Source organism: Haliaeetus albicilla, chromosome 13, assembly GCF_947461875.1.
Source record: "Haliaeetus albicilla chromosome 13, bHalAlb1.1, whole genome shotgun sequence".
Lineage (NCBI taxonomy): Eukaryota > Metazoa > Chordata > Aves > Accipitriformes > Accipitridae > Haliaeetus > Haliaeetus albicilla.
This window is the reverse complement of record NC_091495.1, coordinates 21,403,420-21,421,098: the sequence shown is the minus strand read 5'-3', so window position 1 is coordinate 21,421,098 and position 17,679 is coordinate 21,403,420. Positions and strand designations below refer to the sequence as shown.

The 17,679-nt window shown below is 37.9% G+C and overlaps 1 protein-coding gene across 2 annotated transcripts in view; it reads right to left on the bottom strand.

Annotated features, from left to right (window-relative positions):
- The window catches only part of BTBD9 (BTB domain containing 9), a 147,662-nt gene that overhangs the window by 17,573 nt on the left and 112,410 nt on the right, over positions 1-17,679 (bottom strand). For both annotated transcript variants that reach the window (XM_069800375.1, XM_069800376.1), the window contains exon 11: positions 1,600-1,678. In XM_069800375.1, the coding sequence (XP_069656476.1) occupies positions 1,600-1,678 (79 nt within the window). The remainder of the gene's footprint in view (positions 1-1,599; positions 1,679-17,679) is intronic.

Sequence of the window (17,679 nt, the reverse complement as noted above, 5' to 3'; positions counted from 1 at the left end):
TTCATCTCTGCGACCACCAGACGACCACCATAAGGAGGCACTGCGCAAGCACAGTTGAGAGGAGACTATGGAAATGACTTCTTGGAGCTAATTTTAATATGAAGCCGGGATAGGTCATGCATATGTATAGCTGTATGGTGAATATGTGACACCTGACTGTATAAACTTGAAGTGAACTGCCGAGTCAGGCGCACACGACTTTGGTGGGACTACCCCCCGTGCCGCCCAGCACTGAATGAACATACCTACTTTACAATCTCACTGATTGCGGAGTCTGTTTTCTGCACGTCAGTATGTGCATGTTGATAATGTTCCTCCTCTACAAGCTTTAGGAGAAATAGTTTTTAAAAAAAAGTTAATGTTGGGTACAGATTTTAAAGACAAAAGAGGAAAAGACCTAGAACAGCAGCATGTGTTTATAGTTCCATTGAGCCACTACATGAATAGCTGTAACCTCAATTTGCATATGCTGATCTTCACTATAGTTATGCAGTGCTCCATATAAAGAACTACACAGGATATTAAATTCCTTGGACATAGTAACCAATTTGAAATTAGAATTATGTTTAAAAGCCCCTTACTCTTCAGGGCTTAAAGCTAACTTTAAGAATTAAAAGTTGGAGGCAATGTTTCAGGTAGGCTGATTTGCCAAGTTTATGCAATGTAACTCATTCTTTATTAATAAAGAGATGAGAACTTAGAAAGCCTGGCATGACAACAAATGAGACTGACTGTATGGATCAGTAATGGAAAAGGCTTTCTTAACTCATGTACAACAACTCTGGAGTCAGTTTCTGACTCTGTATTTCTAAGAACTCACTGATTAAGACTGAACTGTACACTGCAAGAGAGAGTGCTTAGAAAAAAGAAACAAAGAAAATTATATTCCCAGTTCAGTTGATTGGTCAGCTTCTTTCCAACTGTCTGCTGAGACATTGTTGACATCTGGTGGTGCATATGTTTGCAATAATTGCTCTGAAATTGGACATGAACAATGCTATTTGACAATTCTTCCAATGCTTAAGAACCAGCAACCCCACATACTAAATATGATCAGAAATCCTGACTCCTAATACTGTTAGAGTTGACAAACTAATTACTACAAATGTAGTAGTGCTAACCAAAATAAATTGGAAAGTGTGAAAATACAATGTTTTGTGGTGAACTACATGTGTGGGACGTAGACATGCACGCATACATACAGGAGCAGCAGCTTTTAGTGCCTCTTACAATCTCATCATATAAGGTCCTAATCTCACAAAGACTTTCATGTATTCCTAAATTCACATATTGTAAATTGTTTCACTGAAGTCAGCTATAAAATCTGGACTTCTTCTGAGACAATACACAATTATGAAAGACAGAAGCACAAGTAAACAAAAAGAGGATGGTATTGCACTTGATCGGTTAGGGCAAAATATATTTTTTCTGTATAAAATGAATTGAAAAAAATCTCTTGGTTTGGCCACTATTGGTTAACTGATTTACCAGGTATGAAAATTAATTATAAGACAATCTTATGCAAATACATACATTTTAGAAGGCAACTGTACTGTTGTATATTCATGAAGAATATAGATTTTCTTAAAAGTTCCTTACCTCATTAGCTGTGTTGTGAGTTCCAACTATTCTGATAAAAGATGCAGGCTGTTTATCAAAACTGATTGTTTGCCAGGATCTACAAAAAAGTCCAGAAAGACATACAAATATTAAACACTGTCACAACAGCTTGCAGTAAAATATACAGAGAATCCACTCAAGTGACAGTACATACTATTATCACTTAACAGGGCAAATAGAGAAACACTTTTCATCACCTGAATTTCCAGCACTCCTTGTTCATTTTTATATTTACGTGCCTTGAGTCTGCTTATATGTTTCCCATACATACCTTATACTACTATAATTTGCATATAAAAAACCTGAATCAAAGTCTAAAATACTTGACTAATATTGACTGTATTAGATAAACAAAAGATCAGGTAAATAAAAGGAAATGCATCTATCTGTTAACTACCCATAAGAAATCATCAGAGCTTGGTTACAGAAAATTACAACTCTAGGGGAAAAACACCACCCAAAACCTCAGACAAACTCTTCTGACTCTAAGTGAAGCAGTGGAGGCAGAGGAGCCAAGCTTCCCTTGTGTGGGCCAAGGTCCTTCCAATAAATTACGAGTGACATAAAACATTCTTCACAGTTCAGGTTGTGAGGATTTCCTTATGCTGACACAGAGATAGTGGGGAGAATAGACCACCCCCAGAGCTGGAGGGTAACTTTTTGGGCTACACTGAGAACACTATAGGCAGATTCGGACCACTAAATCTTCCTTCCTCATTCATACTCTTTTGATTTGGGCAAGGTACAACACCTCAAGTAGCCTAACACACAGCCAGAAAAGGACACTTATTCCTACCATACTTCTGTGCTTACAGAACACACTGACAGTAAAACAGAAGAAACAAAAAGAATAATAGGAACTAGAGGTTTCAGTTTGATGCCACTCTTCCACTACACTAGATTAGTACTTGAACACATTAGAATTTAAATTTTTATATTCATAAAACATGGAAGCTATATACAGAATTTAACTTCTTAGCAAAACTAGACTCTATCACAGATGACTTCAGAAATAAAATGTAGTTAAGTATAACTTGTTTAACTCACTACAGAAGAAAAACGTTGGATAGTTTTCCTGAATGTGTTCAGAATACCTTCAGAAGTGTTCGTATAAGAAATAAGGGACGGAAGCAAAACTGGAATAAAACACCACTCGCCACCAGAAGACTACCACAAAGCCTGGCAGTGTGAACAGCTTGGTTGCTGACTACTTGTCAGGCACTTGAATTTTCCCTTAGTAGGAAAACCTCTTTGTCACAAACATAGCATTTCTGGGTTTAATTTAGTTGACTATTACTTTTATTACTGCTGTCAGGTTACATTTGCTTAAAGAAGATTATGAGCCCAATCAAGACCTAATTTCAAGTAGTTTACTGGTATTACTGCACGAAGCAATGGATGTAATTACAGTTACTCATCATAATATAAAGTCGTGGTCTGTGTCAGGCCTCAGAGATACAGCAGTTATCTATCTCACAGCATGGTTTATTTATACCCCTTATATGGCTATGTCCTCCTTATCTTAAAGCTCAGGCTGTTTCTTCAAGCTCTAAATAAAATATAAAATGAGAATGGACTATTTCCTTGATCTGTCTCAAGATCTGAAAGACTGCTATGATTTAAACATTTTTTTCCCTAAACAGGAGAACAATTCTTCTTGAGTTTCCTTCTCATATTATTCTAGTACAGCCAGTCAGTCAATCTTCATGGCCGAATGTAACTTTGTTACCTTGAAGTATAGAGTCCCAAAGATGAGTGGCTGAGACAATCAGATAATTGCAACACTACTACTTCTCATAACAAAGTATTGCCATAGTTTGCATTATGTACATGCTTTCACAATTACACACGCACACACTTTATGCAGGGAGAGTGATGATGTAAAAATCAGATTTCCCTATATAGTGATTTGGAAAATATTCTGAAGCTATTCTAAATAAAAGAGTTTAAGATCCTAAAGAAGTCATTAAGAACAGCCCATGCCTTCCTAGCCTCTGAGATAGAGCTTGTGTTCTGTGACAAGAAAATAGGTTAATTAGGGATCATAGATTAGAACATAAATGGGTCTGTATTTATTTATAGTACTTCTGAGCACTGGTCAAATACACACTGCAAGAGTTCAGTGCAAATTTTCCAAAGATGGCACTAAATGCCATTGTCTGTCATATGAAGTGACAACAAGGAAGCTGACGCATCTATTTGGGAATACAAACTGAAAAGCATGACAGATATTAAGAGAGGTTGAGAAAAAGACCTCTGAAGATCCTTTTGACAACACACTTCTAGATCAGCTCTTCCAGGAAGCTCCCAGGTTCTTCCACTTCCCACTGCATTACAAGTCCTTACTTTCTGCTACAATGCTGTTATTAGGATAGGATTATATTACGCTTTTAATAATATTAAAACATGATAGAAAATAGTAAAATTTCTTGAGGACCTGAGACTTGAAGGGTGATAGGTTTTTCAATAAATTTGGTCCTGAGAATATTTACTGTTTTGGTATGTGTCCATTTTATTCCTTTTCCATTGGAAAAAGAAAGTCAAAATTATAAACAATTTGTAGAACAGTTATTAAAATTCAAGTTATTAAAATTCAAGAATATTGCCACTAGAGAATTAGTACTTGATGGGATAATGAGAAAATTAGGTCTCTTAGTTTATTTCCTTAGCAAAAAGGAAAAAACAAAGTAGAAAACAACCCAAATAGATTTGGAAAAAGTCTCTTTTGAAATAAGCAAGGCAAACCTTCTTCACTAGAAAGCTGCACTGATTTTGACTGTAACAGTACATTTGAGAACATCAATATATACCAAAGCAATACCTCTCCAGTACAGATATAATTATGCAGCAAAGAGATAATTTATGCAGTGTAACTATACCCTTATGAGAAGAGAGATTAGTGACAGAATATTATCAAGGCATATCTGCCCTCTTTTTGCATTTTTTTCTGATATAACAAATTCAGTAAGACTTCTATTTATGTATCAAGCCATAACAACTGTTCAGTGCTGTTTCTTGACTAAATTAAAGGCATCACAGGTAACCCTTAAGTTTCTTTTTAATCTTCTTCTTTTACTACTAGTTATCTCTTCCGGTACTATTGTAATAATTTCAGTTCCTCTGTAGAAATTTTATTTTGCAAATTGTTTTGTAGTCATGCCATGTGTATGTGCTTATTTTATATTTACCTCACAAAAGCTAGTCTTTCTATCCTCAAAATCACTTTCGGCGATCTTTACAAAAATTTCCTCCAAACTTTATACATAGCTCTGGTATTGACTGATACATAAGTCACTGTATTCCGTGAACAGCAGCATTAAAACATATCAAAAGCACCTCATTTTTGGTCTGGGATTAGATACTTCTGGGTAATAGATACCATTTCTTCACCTTCACTCCCCATATGCCAAGCAAACAAACCTTTCAAGCTGGTGGTAATACTTTCACCTTCTTTACCTCGGACATGGTCATAAAGAAGCTATCAGAACTTACTTCTCCCATAAACTGGCATTTTCGTATTTGGACTTTCTGTATCCCTGTACTCCTTATTAGTGGCCCTATAACAAATTGATTTTTCAGGGTTTAGCTTTTAAGTATTCAGGAAGTGTTGATCTTCTTTTCTGCTTTCACACCTGTCTTGCTGGTTGATTCATTTTAGATTTGCTGCTCAATCTGCAGCAGTCCTGGTCATTACTTTCACAACAGAAATAATCACTACCTCAAGCTGAGGTTTACATCTCTAAGAGAAGACTCAGGACTAGCAGCCTACTTAGATTTATACCAGGGTCCTCAAGCTGAAATGCAGCACTACAAGTTGTTCGGCTAGCAAAGGTCCCCTGACACTACAGCTCCATTTTCCAAAAGAAATTAGCCTTGTTACAGTCCTCCAGTGTTTTATTTAACACTCTACATCTCGCCTCAGCCACCCGACTTCTAACTCTCTTGTTCTGCCTGGCTCCCCTAAGGAGATCCAGTAATTGATGATTAGCATTCCAAAGCCATGCTTGCATCCTGGAAGCCTGTCATATTTAATTACATTTTAACTATATTCGTCTTCTATAATAGTCTGAACATAATTTAGATAATTATCTTTTGCTCTCTTATTCTCTGACTCTGCCGGTGTCACTTAGAGCTCCTTGCAATGAAAATCACTTTCTCTGCTCAAATATATAAACACTCTTGGGCCAAGTGCTTTCATCTCTCCAACAGCAACAGCTGTCACTGAAAACTCAATGGCTTTGTGCATCCCACAATCTCTTCAACATATTCTATTCAGAGGAAGAAGAAAATCATTAGAAACCCCTCCACTTTCATGTTTCTTCCTGCCTTTTTCTTTATTAGACTATTGCAAGAAGAATGCAAGAAATACTGATGTCCAGGTAAATGATAGCAATAGCTTGCTATTGCTTAAGCTGTCTGTAGCTCCAAAATAGGAATTCACCTCTTAAAGAATTTAATAGCTTTTCTCAGCATTTGGAACCCTTCCCTAGTTATTTCTATGAAAAGCTGCTATCTTTCTAAACATTTATTAAATATAATAGGATATAAATAGTGACACTTTCCCGTTATTTCCTTCTCTTCCAGAAAGAACAAATTAAGAAAGAAGTGGAAGCTTATCTTTTATTGAAGTTTTCTAATGAGCCACTGGCACTACAGAGTACTACCACACTGTGGGATCACCAGAGCAACATGGATTATAGCTGAAACCAAGTTCTGCCAAAGATGTAAGATAAAAGGGAAAGCTGTTACATGTAACTAACATTCATCAAGCTGTAATAACCATAACATATTCATATCATGGCTTGCTTTAGGCTAAGCATGTATATTTTGTCTGTGCACATTGTGTCTCCTCACTTTCCAAGGTGACATACAACCTCCATCTTTTGTTCCTCACTCTAAGAAGAAAAGCAAAACAGAGTTGGAAGCAAATGTAGAAATTAACAACAGACCCTGAAAAATGTCAATTACCAGCAAGTAACCTCCATTTTCCTTTCTAACACTTCTCCACATATGCCTTGTTCTATATATTAAGTAACAAAACACTTCTTAGCTTATTTGAATGTGGACTTTTTCAACTGTGACTACATATTGTTTTAATGAAATACAGCATTCAGTATGATGGAATAGTGAGGAGATATTTGTAAAAGCAGATGACAGGAAAATAAAAGAAGAGTTGTGTTGTCTTTCCATATATCAGTCTGATGACTGTACTGATGTAAACAACACAGCAAGTAACTAGCATGTGATGCTGCCAAATAAAAAATTGCATGCACGCAAAAGCAAGCCAACTGAAACTCGAGAAGTACCGTAGTATGTTCTGCATGATGTGTTACACCCCTTGCTTTATTAATGAATACCATACTAACCTCTACTATGGAGTACGAACAAAATAAACACAGAAGCGCACTAAAAATGCTATAACAGTTACTGCTATACAGACATTTTTCTTTATAAAATACTAAAAAGGTCTACAGCTACCTTATAAATTGCCTATAAAAGACACATTTTCCACCGCAACAGTACTAGACAATAAAGCGAAGTAATACTCCCTCTCCTGTTAAAGCTGTAATTTAACGTACTAATTCAGAGTCACACTCATAAAGCACAGAAATCAAACTGGGTAGCTGGCTCAGCCACCCCCTTTCCATCCAGCCTCCCAAGCCACTGAGGGGGAAGACAAAGCATGAGAAAGAAAATATCATGAGGAATCAAAGGTGATCTACATTTTGGTTTTTAAATTAAAGTCAAATTAAGTGTGGTTCTAGCCCCGCCAGCCTCAACCAAAACCTGAGACCTAAAAATGAGTTTCCATCTATTCTGCTGTCACCATGATAGCACTCTCTCAAAAGGTGGCCCATCAAACATAGTACTTCTAAGGAAGCAAGGAAGGTGCAAGCTAGAAGTAACAGCTTGCTCTCAGCGGCAGAGGCAAAACTCACCTAATGATACATCTTGGTTATATTTATGCTTATGCTGTAAGTCCATTGATGAGATAGAAAATATACTTTATCCAGTCTAATAAGGAGAAAAAAAAAACCAAAAAGGACTTGAAGTACTAATGGCAGAGGTAATAAAAATGGCTAAGAGAAATATAATGAGTATCTAGAATAAATGAGAATACTAAATACTAAAAATCACCTGTCGCAGTATTTGTTACATAACAGCTTTATATATTGACATGTAAAAAAATGTATTCCCACCTTCTGGGAAAACTCCCCTCAGAAGTTTTTATTCTATATATACATCCCATAAGGAACACCTAATTTTGAAAGCATGTGAACAAAATTGGTAGTTATTTCTGCCCTATGATTGGTCCCTCCCACTAATCCAAACAAATAAGAACACTTTACTGAACTGCTATAAATGTTTTATTGTATACGATTTATTGTAGAAACCAAACATGGGCTTGATAAAGCAGATCTATTAGAATAAAAATTCTGACATAAAATAGATCTAATGAAATCTATATTGACTTTCTGACATCTTTATAAAGCTTCTAGCATAATAGATTCCTTATAGCAACCCCTGCTTTCACAGCTTCAGTGCTGACATACTTGCTGTTTTAGAAAAAAATATTGCATAAAGAAAATGTTAAAATATAGTCAAATTGAGCAATAGTAAAACTGAATGTAGTAATTATTTTTCTAACTAAATGTAGTAACCAATTTTCAAATATATTCACATGCCAATGTAGACATCCAGTAGCATTTTTGTACTGCATAAGCCATGTACTCATATAATTTACCTTCCTCACACATTTTTTCAATTTCAACAGGTTGTCTTCCTGTACTTCCAGACAGAAAGTTTATATTTAAAGATCTTAAACAAAATGAAATTATTAGCAATTTTCTGGTAACCGGCTGGCAGAATGCCATGAGCCAAATTTCTATGCCGTGTCAAGAACTGTGCATGTAGTATCTACACATATGTCCTTGGGGGATGGCAGTGGTGGTGGACAGAGGCTGTGAACTTGAGTAACCTGACCTATGAGTTCATCTTATGTACTTTTGTGTACACCAGAGCACACATGCAGAAGACAAGCTTGCACAATCCTAGAGGTTGAATTATTTTTGTTGTGCTTACTATTAGAAATAGTTATTGTTCCTGATGTTCATGTAGATAGCAAAGATATGAAAAACCATCCAACACATTAACATATCCACTAATACAACTAGCAGGCTGCTTTTAACTTTGAAGACTTCTTCCCTCCATAATCCTACAACAGACTGTAAGCTATTTTTATTACATAATTTTTCATACAAACGGAATAGCTGATTAACAGCAAATAGATAAACAATATTTTTAGAGATATAAGACAGAATCATGCTCCCTATTAATCAGTTCCTTTGTAGCATGTAGACTAACACTGTATTTATTGCACTTCTCTCTCACATTCCCTTGGGTATGATTTCATGGCCCACTTGTAAAAACTTCACATTTACAGCAACCGCCCTTCTATTACTGTTGATAACATCTAATTGACATGTCAAACCTCCAAGGAATGCAGTAAATTGAACCACAGCCTCTGAGAAGAATAAAACAGTGAAAAAAGTAAATCAGCATGTGCCTCCTTCTAACAGCAATACAAGCATACTAAGGTTTGCTAAGGAAGGGAGGAAAACTGTAACCCTTTCTACTACTACACTGAATTACCTATTAACCTCAAGGTCAGAAAACAAAGCCTTGTGACCTCAGACTGAAACTCACCTAGAAAAAACCTGAACCCACATCCGTGACTGCAGTAATTTTACACATGAGGCTGAAGAGAATCAAGACAGACAAAAATAACAAATACAAGTTTTGCTTCTGTTACCATGTTATAGAACAGAAAAAATGTAGCTCCCCTCCAATAGTTTCTGATAAACTAAATTTTAGTATTTAATTTGTAACTCTGTACCTTAAAAATTTATAGGCAAAGAGCTGGGTAAAATTCAGAGATATAATTTTAAAAACACAGGAAACTTGACTCATGATGAAAGAGCACAAAAAGTCAGGCAAATCTTGTTTAAGTAGCAACCAAGGTAAAAGGAAAAAGGCAGAATGACTTTATAAATATGTAGCTGAAGTACATGAAATCCATTAAGAAAGAAAAATTGGTTTATAGGGATACAAGAAAAATAATGGAATGTAATGAGGTAATATGATGTTCAGTACTGGTATCGAGAAAAAACAATTCTTACTGTGGGAACTCAGTGTGATAGAAAAGCAAAGAGCAGAATCCCTTCAAGTATATGAAACAAATGGATGGAGCATTCTTCTAAAAAAATACACCACATAGCACATAGTGCAGAAATCCCCAAAGGATGAACCTAAAGATATAATAATTCTTCCATTTTGTGATTCATAGATATAATCTGTCCTGGTAAAAACATTACTGTGAATAAATCAATTGCTTAATACTGCATATATCTCAACACAGGACATTTGTAACACTGAAGACCACACCTGTTTTGGCCAGCATAAGCAAATGTGTACTTTTCAGAATTTTAATGAAATTAGATCCTGAATATCAACAATCTAATTATGACAAATCTCTAGATTGGATGGGTTAACATCTGACTGGCCTCCTGACTGTAAAAGGAGATGTCAACAGTTCCTGTATTTAATGACTTTGCGTGTAAGAAACAGCTACAGACAAAATAGTAACTTAACCCCTAGTTCATGAACACCTGGCCATCTCCTATTCAATGAGTTATTAGATGATCTTAAGCAACAATGAATTTGAAAGTAAACAACCATAACCGCAAAACAACAGTTCAAGTATTAGGCATTCCTTTCTTACCTCAGGCAGATAAATGGGCCAGTTTCACAGGAGACATCTATAATCTGGACAACATTTTTGTAGTAATATTTATTTATAAAGGTGCTGAGAGTGCGCATGCGTGTGGGTGCCTGCATGCATGTGGGTATGTTCATGCATGCAGAGCTATTTTCAAAAGAGAGACTATTATGACTCAGAGAAGGCAATGTACTGCCATAGGATCTTTCCATAACATAAAAGCAGTAATCCACACTGTTGAGTCCTTACCAGAAGCTGCAAATTTGTTCCTGTGCTGACTGGAAAAAAACCCCTTGCTTAACAGGATGCAAGAGAGGAATAGTATTCTCCTCCTAATCAGAAAATTAGAATTTCTGTTACATTGAGCAGAGCTCGCAATAGTTGGCAAAGACCTCTTAAGATGACAGGCTTTTCCAGAATTGCGTAATGTTGTAGGACAAACTGGGACCCAAATGTTTAGGGTGGGGAATATTTAAGTATTCTTAGCCTGTATGAACAATTAATCACAGAAGGAGGACAATAGAATTTACAAATATCTGAGATGGGCAAGATAGACTGAGGTAAAGCTGAACAACAGAATAAAGTTAAGAGGAATAAACCTACTAAGAGCAAGTTTTCTTACACTATCAAAGAGCTTCTTCATGGCAAATAACAGAAGGTCAAACAGGTTGTATATTTAAGTGAGGCTGACCACTGAAAACAATGGTGTTTGTTGTAAGGCAGAGCAACAGGCAAGATTCTGACTACAATTTATTTTGTAAGACAAAATTAACGTTTACTCATAAAGCAAAATTTAATTCTGGCAAGGCCTTATCTATAAGGTTTAACAGACATAGTGATCATTTCCCATCATATTCACATTTAGCCTGCATCTCCTAGGTAGGGTTAGCTACTAATAAAATATGCAATGTGTAACTCGCCATTTTACTGATCATCTTTAGCATTAAAAAGTGACCACAGTACAATCAAGCAAAATACAGTAACATAGTCATGCTGTAACTCTCAAGGAATACATGTATTTCTTGTACCTCTACACTATAAGGAACACTTACAAACCTAGTATGTTGCTGCAGAAATGGGGTACTCGGGTATCCATCTAAAAACCTTACATTCTTCAATCTCAGCAAGCATTTCCTTATAATTAATTATCTTCTTTTCAGAATTTTTGTCAGCACCCTTAAGCTTTTCAAAGGCATAAAGGTTTCACCTTTCACTAAAAACCACAGTGTTTATATCATCTGATTTCCTTTTTAGCCTGGCAGAGATGACTGATTAAGTCAAGAAGAAAGGGTACAAAGAGGAGAGGACAAAATTTTGTGACTGATCTCAGGAATAATGTGTAGATCAGGTCTTGGAGCTTCAGTATCCAGGATTGTCCCCTATGTACAATATACACACCATATATATCAACTTAATATTGGTTCTACAGAACCTAATTCATCAACACTCATCAAGTATTTTTAGCTGTTTTGGTGGCATGTGCTGGAACACAGGCATGGTACCGTGTTCAAGTAAATGCAGAAGGCAATCAAGTGAAATTGAGAAAAAGGATGTTTTAAAATGGAACGTAGGGAACATGTTCTCAGAACCAACAAGTCTGAATGCTTCCATAACCTGGTCCCTGGGCTCAGGGAAACACAAGTCTGATTAGAATTTCAGTGTTTGTATAAATCTATCCTAACAACAAGCAGTAAAGACAATATATAGAATAAGTAATATTATCTCAGATTCTGGTGTGTTCTTCCCTCCACCCCCCAACAAATACTCTGCCCACTAAGCAATGCTGTCTCTCTGGCATATTAAAAAAGACAAAAAAAAAGAAAATGGACTGAGAAAGTCAACGGACATTGAAGTCTATGTGAATCTACCCAATGTGTATGTGAAATATGCAACAAAAAGCCTATGAAATGATTAATGTCTCAGAATGACAGATTTACCATAAAATGTCAAAGTGCAGGTAATTGGTGAAATAGTTAAAGTGAATTCATACTGTCTTTAAGAAAAAGAAGTAAAACCACAACAAAAACTCCTGTTGAAAAGCTCTAGAAAATGGGTGCTAAACAAAATCTCAAACAAATATGCATGCAAGAAGTCTTCACTCTATTGCTTAGTGGACAGCGAATGAGAAAAGTTGCTGTGTCAAAAGGGAAGGCAATGCTGAGCACTATGCATGGAGATAACGCAAAGGACAAGTCTGATTATCCAACCCAGGACTTTACATTGGTAACTTCTAAAGTAAATGTGGTCAATGTATGCAAATATGACAAATCAAGTGTAACTGTATGTTGGATTAATATGTTTTTAAAAGTCACAGGCATCAAAACAGGAGGCAAGAAATCTACAGGAACACCACGTCTCAGACAGATAAATGACAGCAACAGCTTGTGATGAAAGCACCATGGCACATCATCATGGTGATTTACACAACTCACAAGGTAGCACAAAATCAGTGATTCTGGCAACAGGTGGCCTTGCTCAGATTCAGCTGGGATAAGTAGTTGCAAAGATGAATATATAGATGAAAGAAGATGGCTAGTGCAGAATACGCAAGAATGAGTGCAACAATCAGACGAAATCCCATCCACTTTCACAATACGGAAAACAAATCCCTACCTGGTCAAACCAAAGATGCTTTATGAATATCAACCCAGAAAACAAGATAATCAGAAAAACAATAAATAAATAAATAAATAAACAAATGTCTAGATATCAGAAACATATTTAGGGGTTGATAAAACAATTAAGGCAGCCTCTCTCTCCTTCAGTACTGCCTTTTCCTCTCTTCAAAGCAGAATGAAAATACCTGTATTAACCCCCCCTCCTGTATCTAGCGCTTACAGTAGAAGCAGTGGTTACCTGTAAAGAGTGAGAACTAGCTTATACTTAAAATGTAATCTCTTGTAATAAGAATAACTTGAAAGTTTGCTGTTTTATCACAGAAGCTTTAGAAAGTCACCTGGCAAGAATCAAAAAGGCAAAGCCATTGGGAAGTTTAATTTCTACTAAAATGTCAATGTAATAATAAATAATAATAATTATAAAATGGATAATAATTAAAGGAAGTTAATTCTTTCATTTTTATTTTAAATAGAAGACTATGCAACAGATATTTTACACATACTTAATTACCACTGTTTATTTTGAAAAAAATTCAAAAGCAAAAGTGCTCACAGATCCATTCAATCTGAATTTATTACCATGAAATTCAATATAAACTTCCTGCTATTCATCCAAGAGAAGGAGAAAACCAGGGCTTATTGTAAAGCATGATCAATAGAATAGCATAAGTATATTATGCACTCCTGGAAGAGTAAGGCATATTATTTTCTTCAGGATTTATATTACTGTTTGAAATATTTAAAAAAAAAAAACCCAAACCCAAAAACACCACCACCAAAAACCAGCTGAAGTAAACAGGAATTCAGCAACACAGTAATCAAGTTACCCATTCCTAGAGAACACTGTGGGTTTGGAGAATTCCCTAGGATTTCACTTCTGTGGGCTAGGGGTTTAAAGTCCTCTCTGCTTATTCCCTCCAACCCAGAAAAGAGCAATGTAATTCAGCCTCACCAGCACAGCTTGGCCCTTTGCAGAGTTTTATAAAGATATTTGTGTATATTAATAGACAGACTTTGGGATAATTCTTATTTCAAGCTTCCTCCCTCCCAAATGTATTTTTTCTAGTTGATATATTACAAAGTAATAAACCAAACATCTATTTATATTCTTAGCTTGACAATTTTTACAGGCCTCCAAAGACACATTCAAGTCTTTGATGGCATGGGAGGAAAATTCAATACCCAGTAGAATATTCTATGTTAGGGAATGTTTTGACGGAGCTACACGATTCTGATGACAAGGTGGAGTGCTTATGGGTGAGGATGAGAGGGAAGGCCGATAAGGCAGATATTGTGTTGGGAGTCTGTTAGAGACCACCTGACCAGGTTGAAGAGACGGATGAATCATTCTACAAGCGGCTGGCAGTAGTCTCAGAATCGTGTGCCTTTGTCCTCGTGGGGGACTTTAACTTTCCAGATATCTGCTAGAAATACAACACAGCAGAGAGTAAACTATCCAGGAGGTTCCTGGAGTGTGTGGAAGATAACTTCCTGACACAGCTGGTAGGTGAGCCAACCAGGGGAGGAGCCTTGCTAGATCTGTTGTTTATGAACAGGGAAGGCACTGGTGGGAGGTGTGATGGTCGGAGGCTGTCTTGGGTTTAGTGACCATGAAACGATAGAATTTTCAATTCTTGGTGAGGCAAGGAAGGTGGTCAGCAAAACCATCACTATGGACTTCCAGAGGGCAAACTTTGGCCTATTCGAGGCACTGGTTGAGAGAGTCCCTTGGGAGATGGTCCTGAAGAGCAAAGGGGTCCAGGAGGAATGGACATTCTTTAAGAAGGAAATATTAATGCCTCAGGACCAGGCTATTCCCATGTGCCGCAAGTCGAAGCGCCGAGGAAAACGACTAGCCTGGCTGAACGGGGAGCTTTTGCTAGGAGTCAAGAAAAAAAGGAGAGTTCATCATCTCTGGAGGAAAGGGTGGGCAACTCAGGAAGAGTACAGGAATCTTGTTAGGTCATACAGAGAGAAAATTAGAAAGGCAAAAGCTCAGCTAGAACTCAATCTGGCTACTATTGTAAGGGACAAGAAAAAAATGTTTTTAAAATATGTGAACAGTAAAAAGAATCCCAAGGAGAATATCTATCCTTTAATGGATACAGAAGGGAATGTAGCAACCAGAGATGATGAAAAGGCCGAGGTACTTAATGCCTTCTTTGCCTCAGTCTTTAATAGGGAGACCAGTTATCCTCAGGGTACTCCGCCCCCTTAGCTGGAAGGCAAGGATGAAGAGCAGAACATAGCCCCCTTAATCCAGGAGGAAATAGTTAGTGACCTCCTACGCCATCTGGACACTCACAAGTCTATGGGACCAGATGGGATCCTTCCAAGAGTACTGAGGGAACTGGCAGAGGTCCTTGCCAAGCCACTCTCTTATCATCTATCAGCGATCCTGGTCAACAGGGGAGGTCCCAGAGGACTGGAGGCTTGCCAATGTGATGCCCATTTACAAGAAAGGTCGGAGGGAGGATCCGGGGAACTACAGGCCTGTCAGCCTGACCTCAGTACCAGGGAAGATTATGGAATGGTTTGTCTTGAGAGCACTCACATGGCAAGTCCAGGGTAAGAAGGGGATCAGGCCCAGTCAGCATGGGTTTACAAAAGGCAGATCCTGCTTGACCAACCTGATCTCCTTCTATGACCAGGTGACCCGCCTAGTGGATGAGGGAAAGGCTGTGGATGTTATCTACCTTGACTTCAGTAAGGCCTTTGACACTGTCTCTCATGGCATACTCCTTGAGAAGCTGGCATTTCATGGCTTAGATAAGCGTACTCTTTGCTGGGTGAAAAACTGTCTGGATGGACGAGCCTAGAGGGTTGTGGTGAATGGGGTGAAATCCAGCTGGCAGCAGGTCACAAGTGGTGTTCCTCAGGGCTCGGTGTTGGGCCCTGTTCTGTTTAATATCTTTCTCAATGATTTGGATGAGGGGATTGCGTGCACCCTCAGCAAGTTTGCAGACGACACCAAGTTGGGAGGCAGGATCGATCTGCTTGAGGGTAGGGAGGCTCTACAGAGAGATCTGGAGAGGCTGGATCAATGGGCCAAGGCCAGTTGTATGAAGTTCAACAAGGCCAAGTGCCAGGTCCTGCACTTTGGTCACAACAACCCCATGCAGCACTACAGGCTTGGGGAAGAGTGGCTGGAAAGCTGCCTGGCAGAGAAAGACCTGGGTGTGCTGGTTGACAGCTGGCTGAGTATGAGCCATCAGTGTGCCCAGGTGGTCAAGAAGGCCAACGGCATCCTGGCCTGCATCAGAAATAGTGTGGCCAGCAGGAGCAGGGAGGTGGTTGTTCCCCTGTACTTGGCACTAGTGAGGCCGCACCTCGAGTACTGTGTTCAGTTTTGGGCCCCTCACTACAGGAAAGACATTGAGGTGCTGGAGTGTGTCCAGAGAAGGGCAACCAAGTTGGTGAGGGGCCTGGAGCACTAAGTCTTATGAGGAGCGGCTGAGGGAACTGGGGTTGTTTAGTCTAGAGAAGAGGAGGCTGAGGGGAGACCTTATTGCTCTCTACAACTACCTGAAAGGAGGTTGTAGTGAGGTGGCTGGAATAGGATGAGAGGAAATGGCCTCAAGTTGCAGCAGGAGAGGTTTAGGTTGGATATTAGGAAAAATTTTTTTACTGAGAGGGTTGTCAGACATTGGAATAGGCTGCCCAGAGAAGTGGTTGAGTCACCATCCCTGGAGGTATTCAAAAAGCGAGTAGACGGGGTACTTCAGGACATGGTTTAGTGGGCATGGATGATGGTTGGACTTGATGATCTTGAAGGTCTTTTCCAACTTAAATGATTCTATGATTAAGAAACAAGTACTGATACTATGGGTTTTATTTGGCATTGCTTATTTTCTCTAAGCAGAACTGAGCTAACATCCAAATTGATGTCAGAGTTACTGTGATGTTTTCTTCATTCTCCCCACAGTAACGTGCCTGAAGAGGAGCTGAGAACAGGCCAGTCACAAGGCAAAGAAGAGCAAAGCAAAACTTCAATGCATATGGCACATGCAGAGCTGCAATAAGTGTATGGCAAAACATTCAAGGGAGACTAAGACACTGCAGTTCGCAACTCCTTGCTACTCTGTTCAAGGCTCATTCAAAAGATCCATGCATATTTGTGGCTGAAAAGCAACCATAAGGAACTGAAGGTAGAAGTGGCAAAAAGAAAAGACAAATGAACAATTTTAAAACCTTCTTGTAATCCTGAATCACCACTAAGAAACATAACTTAAAAGAAGCTAGATCTTTTTTCAATCAAACTAAACTCAGCTAAAATAAAAGCTAGCAAATGAAATGTTAGATGCAGGGTTTTCCTATTTCTGAGAGGCTCCTGATGCTCTGAAATGGAATACAAATCTGGTTTCTCTCTGTGAAATCTTAATTCTTTGTGCTTAATAAGGTAGGTCTGTGAAGCTGGAGCCTCTTTCTTCTTTTGCTTTATTAGAATATTTCAAAATGTGAGCATATAAACACAAGGAAAAATATGTACTTCAATGCCTCCATCATTCAGGGCTTTTAAGCTCAATAATTACACAAAATGACCCTTTACATCTGTCTGACTTGCTCCAGTAGGCATTACTAGCGGCATAATGAACAGATTAATGAGAACACTCAGTTTATTTTTGTGAAGCGAGACTTGAAATTGAGCTTAACAATGTAGCA